The sequence below is a fragment of the Theobroma cacao genome, chromosome 5 (assembly GCF_000208745.1).
Source record: "Theobroma cacao cultivar B97-61/B2 chromosome 5, Criollo_cocoa_genome_V2, whole genome shotgun sequence".
Lineage (NCBI taxonomy): Eukaryota > Viridiplantae > Streptophyta > Magnoliopsida > Malvales > Malvaceae > Theobroma > Theobroma cacao.
This window is the reverse complement of record NC_030854.1, coordinates 5,594,251-5,604,333: the sequence shown is the minus strand read 5'-3', so window position 1 is coordinate 5,604,333 and position 10,083 is coordinate 5,594,251. Positions and strand designations below refer to the sequence as shown.

Sequence of the window (10,083 nt, the reverse complement as noted above, 5' to 3'; positions counted from 1 at the left end):
GCTCCTATGATTTACTAGCTCAACTTGAATACCAACTCAACTCCATTAATTTCAATTCTACACGCTCATTGTTGTTTATATAAATAAAATTAATCAAAAATACAAAATAACCAAAAAAATTAAGAAAATTAGAAGATGTTTAGGGTTTTAATCCATAGAAAAAGAAGAGGAGGTGAAAAGAAAGAAGAAACTGAGGTTGGCTTGGTGAATTTTTGGGCATTTTAGGCCTTTTTTTTTTTTATAAATCTAGGAAAATATATGGGGAGTGATTTTTAAAAATCTAATCTGATTAAATAAAAAGCGTAGCTTGAGAGGAATCAAAGGGTGGTGTTGGAAGAGTTTAAAAATATTTCCGACACAAATATGTTCATTTTGGCCTACTTAATAAAATTTAAAATTTGTATCATTCATTTCATGATTGCAGCATATACAAAATCTATTAATTTGGTTCATAAATGAAAACCCCCGTTGATAAGATTTTTCAGAAAAATTGTAGAAACAAATTTCTTTAAAGTTTTCTAAATGAGAAAATATTTTTAAATTCCACCAAAGTAAAGATATTAATTAGTATTGTTCTTTAAACTGTCAAAAGGGTATTGTACTCTCAATTTTTAATTAATTTTGTAAATTGGAATTTATTTTTTAATAAACTTAAATCAAGTTTAGAATCTCATTAAAAAATATATTCAGTTAGATGATCAATTACACCTAAATGGAAGAAATTGATAATGACTCTTTGTTTGGGTCAAACAGTTAGGTTCCCATACCTACATCTTACCACATCAATCCTTTTTGAAAATTTCTTCAGTTGCCTTCTAAAGTCTCCCAAGTTCATCTTTTTCGTAAGGAACACCATTTCTTGTTTTTAATGATTGTTTTATTTTATTTGAATATTATTTCATCACGGGTCAACTAAATCGATGCGGCCAATATATTGCCATGAATTTGAGTTGCTACAAGTTCTTTGGATTAGACCTAAAATCCCAGCTTGTTCAATTGATTACCAGTCGGAAACCAATTATTCCATGACAAATTTCTCATAAAAAAAATAAACAAATAAGTGGTCCAGTGTCGGATAATTGGAAGCAGATTCTTTTATTCCCCTTATATTGCAAGCAAATGCTTAGCATATTCCGGTAGTTACTTGTGAGGATGATTAAGTTCGATTTTCAGTTCCAAGTTTCTTATGCTCTGAAACATGTGATTAAGCTGGTCAGAATTCAACAATGACTAATAACTCGAATTAAGAATCAATGAAATTCTTATCATCTCCGAAAACTTAGGAACTGATAACATTATTATCATCATTGATTAGTGATTGGTTTGACTTTGATGGGTGTAGTTCTAGGCTAGCTGGCGAAGTCAGGAAAAAAACCCTGATACAAGATTCTCCGGTTGTTGCAATTTATTTACCGTAATATATAGATTTGAAGGACCTCTGGGTTTGTAACTTCAACAATGAATTACTAGTATACATGGATGGTAGATCTAAGGTAGTGTTTAGTATGAGGGAAGTGAGAACACATTTTCTGTAATGTGTTCAATTAAATTATATTACAGTATTTGTTTTGTAACAGACCACTGCAAAGTAAGATTGCAATGTAATCACATTACAGTCAAAGGATATAATGTGATTGCAATTCAAAACCAATGCAATCACATTATATTGCACTCTGCAATGTTATTAAAGATATTTTTACTTTTCAACTTTATTACTTTGTTGGAAACATTTTGTAATGTTATAATCAAAATAAAAAATATTAAAATAAAATGTATAATATAAGAATTAGAAATTAAAATAAAATAAAATAAAAAGAATTAAAATTTATATAATATAGGTAAAAAAAATTAAAATAAAATATATAATATAAAAAATATTAAAGAAATAAAAATAAAATATATAAGATTATAATAGGAAATGAAAATAAAATATATGATATTAAAAATATATTTAATAGATGATTTTATAAAAATTAATAATAAAAAATACAAGTATATTAAACTTACATTTTAATAAATAGAGGTAATTTTAAAAATTAACATTACATTCTCAACAAAATATTTGTAAACTAAAGCTGTAATATTATCTACCTTACATTTTAATCATTATTTTGCTTGTATATCAAACATTGTAATGTTATTTTTCTTATAATCACATTACTTGCAATTATTTTACCTGTAATTACATTATATTGTAAAGTACCTAACACCACCTAAAATTCTAAACCCTACTCTCGTGGAGACAAAACGTCTTATTCTAACTAAGAAAAATCTTTCCAGTGACTTAAATGATTGGGGGTATACGTCCAGAAATAATTGGTTACTTTGTTTTAAAGAAAACAAAATATTGAAACAACAAAAATAATCAGAACTTCATTTATCTTATCATTTTCAAAGGAAATCTTTTCCTTCATTTCTTTCTCACTTTCATTCTCTCAAGCAAATTTGGGAGGCAAAAGAAGCTGCAGAGGAAAGAAGGCGGTGAATATATACAGAGAGGGAGAGCTTAATTAGCCTTTTTTTTTCTCTCAAAAATATGTGGTCATTGCTGCAAGCATGTCCAACAATATTCCAATTGACTTGCTTGACGCCATTGCAATCTAATTGTTTACATTTTTTCAAATTTCAACCTAGGGTCGCTTCTTATTTAAAACCTCCAAGCTTGTTCACGTACTTCGTACCTTCATCAGCTAATGAACAGCTAAAGATGGAGAAATCATGGCAGAATCATTTCTTCCCTGTCCTTTTAACAATCTTCTTCTTCTCTCCATTCCCTTTTCAAACCTCGCTCGCCTTGCAAAGCGATTATATCCGACAGCCGCCTGGAAAGGTTATCGTCACTCCACATCACCGGTCCAAATCCGACCCTCAACAGGTCTTTTTGAAACCACTATTTTCTTATCCACTTATTTCAACAATAAAAACCATATATCCTCATTTTACATATATTGTGTTTGTGTCAATTATTGTAGGTACATATTTCTCTTGTAGGCAAAGATCAGATGAGAATTACATGGATCACAGAAGACAAAGACGTGCCGTCGAAGGTAGAATATGGGAAGGTTTCTGGTAGATATAATGCAATGGCCGTAGGAGAGCAAACCTCATATCATTACTTCTTTTACAGTTCCGGTAAGATACATCATGTTAAGATTGGGCCCTTGGAGCCAGGAACAACTTATTACTATAGATGCGGTGGGCTTGGCCCTGAATTTTCCTTCAAGACACCTCCACGTACTTTTCCTATTGAATTTGTTGTGGTTGGTAAGTAGCTTTAACAATCCGGATGAGAGCACCAATATGCTAAATGAATAATAATTATAAAGCAATGCAATGCAATGGTTTCTAATTACAGCGAACTAATCAAACCATAATTGAAATCTTGATTATCTGCAAGCTTGATTGATCATTTCCATATAGAAGAAAATATAATTGGTTGGACTTCTGATGATTTCTGCATGATACGCACATTCTTATGCTTATGTTATTTTAAAGTTGCATATGTAGGATGGCCCAGTGCTCCTGTCTGCTTTTTTGGGGAATTTGGTTAAGTGGGTCGGTGCTTTAAGCAAACGCAAAGTCCCCAACAAGGAAAAGCAATAGTGCACACTTTATCTATGGGGTAGTCATTTGGCTAGCAAATTTAGAATTTAGTAGACATAACCTGGGAAGGGAAATGAGGATGAATTATGAAAGTCTGATTAACGTGATGATCAATCACCTCCTACTCATTCTGAATAGAAAAAGAAAAAAAAAAAACCTGGGAAGCGATTTCTCATATGTTTGCAGCATAACTTGGAAACCTGATGTCTATGGCTTGGCTTGTTTTGTGTGACTTTATAGGTCCAACCAAGAAAACATGCATATACCTTATTTTATCACTAAACTTGGTAGAATTGTTTGTCTATTTTGTCTTTTTTTTTTTAAAAAAAAAAAACAGTATACAAATATAGGAAAAGAAAACTTATGAGACTCATCAAGGCAAGGAACCTTAAAAGCACAAAGTACATTTTAAGAAATTTTGTGGATACGAATGGTACGCTTTGCATAATCCAAGTCCCTATGTAAAAATAATTCAAAACATATTGGAACATGGAACATTCCCAACCGTGTTGCAAAGATAAATTCTTGAAAATCATTTTTTTTTTTAATTTTGAAAATTTTAATATCATATGCATCATGTCTACCCAAAAACTTTAAAAGAATTAATGGCCTACCTATAAATATTAGTTAAGGATAACTAATGTTTTACTTTATGAAACATTTTTGTATTTAATGCACTATTTTATCAATTCAATAATGCATTAATTTATAATTTTTTTCTTAAATATTACCTTAATCAATGCATATTTCCCAATTATCACATCATGACTTCATCACTATATAAAAATTATATATAATATGTTAATTATTTTATTGACATGTAACGACATTCAAAACACCCAAAAGCTATGTGGATGCAGGTATTTAGATAGCAAGATCCACTTCAAAATCTTTGTTTTTGTTTGAGTAAAGCAAACTAATTGTACTAGTAGCATCATTTTCGGTGAAAAACATAAACAAAAGTTGTGAACTTAGGATGAAATTACATTCTGACCACCAGCTTAATTTGTTTTACAGGCGATCTTGGACAGACAGAATGGACTGCATCAACTTTAGCACACGTCCATAGCAAGGACTATCATGTATTCTTGTTACCCGGTGATCTATCTTATGCAGATACCCAACAACCGCTATGGGACTCGTTTGGCCGCCTGGTCGAGCCATACGCTAGCCGCCGCCCCTGGATGGTTACGGAAGGGAACCATGAGATCGAGATTTTTCCAATAATCTACCCTCGCGGTTTCAAAGCCTATAACGCTCGTTGGCTAATGCCATACCAAGAGTGTGGATCCACCTCAAATTTGTATTATTCATTTGATGTTGCAGGTTCCCATATCATAATGCTAGGGTCTTACACGGATTTTGATGAGACCTCAGCTCAATACAAGTGGCTTGAAGCTGATTTGGGTAAGGTTGATAGGACGAAGACGCCGTGGGTTGTTGTGCTTCTACATGCGCCATGGTATAATACCAATTCTGCTCATAAAGGAGAAGGAGAAAGCATGAGGAAAGCTATGGAAGATTTGCTGTATAAGGCACGAGTGGACGTGGTGTTTGCTGGGCATGTTCATGCATATGAACGATTTGTAAGACTTTTTTTTTTCTCATGTTCTATTTTGCTTACACGCAAAAGCTAGCTTTGGTAAAGTTCAGTATATATATGTAAATAATGCCTATTACAGTATATATGGTAAAGTGTTAAAAGTTTAAAATGGTTATTTATTATATATCTCATATCATTCGTGAGTAGTCTAACCGTAAGAAGTCTAATAAAATAATATTATTTTATTGTCATTGACACCTAGTTATTGATTTCTTCTGAATTTGTTGCAGACAAGGATTTACGACAACAAAGCTGATCCCTGCGGCCCGGTCTACATAACCATTGGTGATGGAGGGAATCGAGAAGGACTAGCATTAACGTAAGCAATCTTTGAGTACTTAACAACTAAAGACAGACTAGATTTAGAATTTAGACCCACTGCATATCGAGCCAGGTCTTGGCCCATCAAATAAGCGACCACAAAGCCTTATAACGATGGGGATAACAGATCAAGTCTAGGTCCTAAAATCAGTTCCTACTTCGTAAAATACCCAACTCTTTGACCCAAGTTCAGCAATACAAGTTAGTCCAACTTCCTTTACATGTAGCTAAGAGGGGAGACAAGAAAACATTTTAACTTACTGTAATCTGTTGTCTACTACATTGAACCAAGGTTGTAATTCATTAATCGCATATAGAACAACGCATACAATGATACAAATATAAACTTAAAAATGAATATTGTATATTGTGTTCCTGATGTGATCTTAATTGATGTGCAGGTTTGAGAATCCTACATCAGAACTTTCGCTTTACAGGGAGCCAAGCTTTGGACATGGTCGGTTGAGAATACTAGACGAAACACGAGCACATTGGTCATGGCACCGAAACAATGATTCCGATTCATATGTTGCCGACGAGGTTTGGCTAGAAAGTTTAGCCACAACCAAATCATGTTGTGCGAATACAGGGGAAAGAGATGGGTCGAAGGTTAACAAAGATGAGCTATGAAGTACCAAAATGGACATAAAAATCACATGTCCATTTCTCAGAAGAGAAGGTCACTTGAGAAAAAGGAAAGGATAGAAATACGAGTGGGGCTGTGTTGGTGAAAAGGGTAATGTCGATACTAAAACAAGTGGCTAATTTTGATGAATCGTGCAGCTTGATTGCTGATTTCACGTGCCAAATCCTTATCTTGTTAGAGGGGGGAGGCAGGTGGAAAAAAGATATTTGAAATCGTTGCAGTGCAGCCCATGGTTTTAAAACACTTTGCTTTTTCAAAACCCTGTTTCCTCATCCTTATCGTTTGTTTACCCGTTTAGGTTCATGTTGAGGAACGTCATATCCCCCAACCTCCCAACGGTTTGCACTTGAAACAAATGAAGAGTCATTTCATTGTTTGTAGTTGAATTCTTCTTTATCGAATGGAAACACCAAACCTTTCTTCTTCTTCCTCTTCTTCTTCTGCCTATACAAAAATAACCTATTTTCCTTTTTCAACACATAGAAATGATCAACAAATTTTTAAAGGAGTCATCATACTATTCCAACAATTCTCAAGTTTTACCTAAGACACCTGTTCATATTCAATTTATTTTTTATTATTTTAATTATATATACAAGATCAAACAATTAAACTTTTTTTTATAAAATTTAAAAAGTTTTTAAATTATTTAAAAAATTTAAATAATTACTTATTCTTTTATTACATTTAATCAAATTCTTATACTTTTATTTTGAATCAAATAAATTTTTTTATAATTAATGATTAATTAACTATTATTAATAAAAAATACCATTTATTAATCATAGTCACATAATATTGATATGACATGTCATAATATATGATATGCAACTATTTCAAGAAAATCATTAATGATTGGATCACTTGCCACGTTTAACAATGGGCATTAGATATGTGGATTGATGTGTATTAGTATTTCAAGAAAATCATAATCATAGACCCCTGAAATTAAATTATGGGATGTTGAATATTTTGAAATTACCAATATTAGTCCCCTAGATTGCAGTCATCAATATTTGTCAATCCTTTTGTCTAAATATGTTGGCTGCAAAGTGAAATTATTTCGATTAGCAAGCATTTTCCAGGAACGATGTAAGGAACCTTGTACTCATAGCAAAATGTGCCTACAATGCTTCATTTAGTATTTTCATTGAAAATGTATATATGACTAAATGTTTGTTTGGCCTGATTTTTTTTCAACTTATCTACTTCTTAAAAGTAAAAACCAAACCAAACATAAATTTTGAAAAGCTCTTGAAATTTTTTTTTTAAATAAAATTTTGAAAAAAAAAAGAAGCTTAAGGAAAAGGTCCTGCGAGGAGTTTTTTCTTTTCTTCTTTTAAAAATGCAAGAGAATTTTTTTTTATTTAAAAAATATTCTCATCTGTTAAAAATAATTACAATATTACCTTCTAAAAAAACTACCATTTACGATAATTTTAATCAAAATTATAACTTATAAAAAAAAAATTATCAAACAACTTTAACTTAATTTTAAAAATTATTATTTTTTATAAAAACTTCATAATAGCTTTTAAGTTAGAAAAAATTAGGCCAAACAAATTGTAATTAAACTTTTGGTTACTAAATTGATCATATTGAAAATTAACGTACACTTTAGTTTTTTTTTTCTTTTTCTTTGAAACAAAAGAAATTCATTAACCTCAATTACATTCGTTTGAGAAAACATTTAAATCCAGATTACATCTACTCTAGAATATACACTTTAGTTAGGATAAATAATAAAAAAAAATACTCTGTGATTTGAATGAAAATAAATTTATTATTTAAAATTTTAAATCTAATAATTAGTTATCTTATTTGAAATTTTAAAACTTAAAACTTAATTATCTTGACATCGTTAAAAATAAAAAAATTAAAATATTCTTTATAAAATAAAACTTAAAAAAAGTTAAAAAAATTAATTGTATTGATTTAAAAAGTAATAAAAATAAAAATATTTATGCATCAAATTTTAAATTTGAAAAAATCCAATTAATTTTACATCATATCACGAAATATTTATTGGGAATTTAACCCTTTTAGTTAAATGTCCTTTCCAGGAACAAAAATATCTGAATGAGTAAAATGCAGATATTATTAGGTGTCATCAAAGAGATGAAACACAAAAATGAAATGAAAGGGATGGAATTGCAAATTGGCATCCAAAGGACAAAAAGTTGTCAATTTTTTTGAAAAGAAAGACAACAGCATTCAAGGAAAACGCTTTCGGGGCTTTTCATGATTTGCCATTGCCAGCACAGCTACACACCAATAATTGATAAGAGCTTCAAATAAGAGAATCTACACAGAATTTCGATTCCATTTTTTTGTTTGTTTTTTTTCTTTTTACTTTTTACTTTTTTCCACCCATAGAGATAAAAAGGAAGAGGTAAGGTTAAAAAGAAAAGGTTCCATTTTTTACAAAGCGAAGAAACTAAAAGGCCACATAAATTAAAATATAAAAAAAAAGACTTCATTTTTTAAGATGAAAATATTTTTATCCAGCCCGATTATGGTTCTCTGCATTGTGGGGACCACCACTGGAACACGTGTCCTGATCTAAAGGAGTTTGACAAATTCCATTCTTCAATCAAAAGTCAAAGGATCCAAAGGCTTTCCATCTTCTTCTCAAATCTTCTCCAGCTTCTCAGCTTTGACCACCGGGTTAGCGCGTGCGATCTCCTCTCTCCCAATCGTCTTGAAATCGAACGAACAGCCGTGGTTCTCGGGGTACCTGTGAGACCCGCAAAACGTGATCCCGCACTTGCATCTAAACCCGGTTAATCCGACTCGCTTCCGGCAAACCATGCATCGATTTGGTTGTTGCTGCGGTCGCTGCTCAGCTGTCGCCGGCGCAATCTCGACCGCCGGAACGGGAGATTCTCCATTGACCTCAGGGAGAGTCAAAAGAGGAACCTGTGAAACGGACTCGACGACCGTTGAAGAAGACGTAGGAGAAGAAGATAGAGAGGATTTGATCGAAGAAGCTTCTTGTTGTTCTTTAAGACGGAAATCTCTGTAACATTTAGAGCAAAGATTCATGGTCGCCGGACTTCCGAAAAAGCCGCAGTTATTGACGCAAAGACGGTGGCCTTCCGGTGCTTGGCATCTATGCTCCTCCGCCATTTTTTTTTTCAAATCTCTCGATCTGTTAAATTTCTTGCGAAATTCAATTTAGCTGAGATCAGATCTGCAAGATCTAAAAGACAAATTATCAAAAAATGACTGAAAAAACCATAGAATTAGCAGAAAATACAAATATAGATTCAAAGGAGAGAAGATGAAGTACCTTAATAGAGATGGCTGAAAGGAAAGAAATAAGCAGAGACAAGGGAGAATATGAACAAAGGAAAGAATTATCGAAAAAGAAAGAGTCAGAAGAAAGAATATTACAGAGAGAGGGGAAAGGGGGAGGATAAAGAGGAGGACGAAGCAACGACGAAAAGGGGACACAAAATGAGTAATAATAATCAATAATTTTTTTAATTTACTTGCTATAATTGTGTTTTTTTTAAAAAAAGGAATAAAATAGGAAATATCTTAAGGAACAGGCTGGCGGGTAAAAGGCCAAAGCCGAAGACCATCCAGCCCCCTGTGGTTATCCTAATTGCTGCAAATCAAAAATGGCCACGGAAATTCATGCACAAAGAAAATAGAGAAAGAAAGAGATATTGAAATTACACGCGTGCTAATGATCCTGAGTCCTACCTGTTTATTTTTACACGTGGCAGGTTCTGTGCGGTTTATCGGTTTTGGGTTTATTAATTACTGAAAGGTTTTTTCCCCCTCAAGTGGTCCTGTTGTTTTTTCTCTTTGGGTAGGTGGATGTGGGTTACAGAATTTTAACGATGCAAATAAATAATAATTTTTTAACAACAAAATGGGCGAAAAAACTTAAAATTCTTTA

The 10,083-nt window shown here is 32.1% G+C and overlaps 2 protein-coding genes across 3 annotated transcripts; one reads left to right on the top strand and one right to left on the bottom strand.

The window, feature by feature from the left end:
• Positions 2,403–6,600, top strand: LOC18598208 (purple acid phosphatase 22). Its single transcript, XM_007027639.2, has 5 exons — positions 2,403–2,875; positions 2,973–3,264; positions 4,621–5,189; positions 5,437–5,525; positions 5,929–6,600. Exons 1-5 carry the CDS (start codon positions 2,537–2,539, stop codon positions 6,155–6,157), a joined length of 1,518 nt encoding a protein of 505 aa, XP_007027701.2. The 5' UTR covers positions 2,403–2,536; the 3' UTR covers positions 6,158–6,600.
• On the bottom strand, positions 8,456–9,705 carry LOC18598207 (zinc finger A20 and AN1 domain-containing stress-associated protein 6). 2 transcript variants are annotated; one of them, XM_007027638.2, is made up of 2 exons: positions 9,466–9,705; positions 8,456–9,375 (listed from the first exon to the last, which is right to left on the bottom strand). In XM_007027638.2, the coding sequence occupies exon 2, from the start codon at positions 9,300–9,302 to the stop codon at positions 8,805–8,807; it is 498 nt and encodes a 165-aa protein (XP_007027700.1). In that variant the 5' UTR covers positions 9,303–9,375; positions 9,466–9,705; the 3' UTR covers positions 8,456–8,804. The 2 variants fall into 2 exon arrangements, with proteins under 2 accessions (XP_007027700.1, XP_017977936.1); XM_018122447.1 differs by having other exon boundaries at positions 8,456–9,366; positions 9,466–9,664.

Bases quoted from the DNA above. Each gene is read 5' to 3' on its own strand.
- LOC18598208 (XM_007027639.2), top strand. From the start codon at position 2,537: ATGTGGTCATTGCTGCAAGCATGTCCAACAATATTCCAATTGACTTGC. The intron at 3,265-4,620 runs GTAAGTAGCTTT...TTTGTTTTACAG, and splicing joins TATTGAATTTGTTGTGGTTG to GCGATCTTGGACAGACAGAA. The intron at 5,526-5,928 runs GTAAGCAATCTT...ATTGATGTGCAG, and splicing joins CGAGAAGGACTAGCATTAAC to GTTTGAGAATCCTACATCAG.
- LOC18598207 (XM_007027638.2), bottom strand. From the start codon at position 9,302: ATGGCGGAGGAGCATAGATGCCAAGCACCGGAAGGCCACCGTCTTTGC.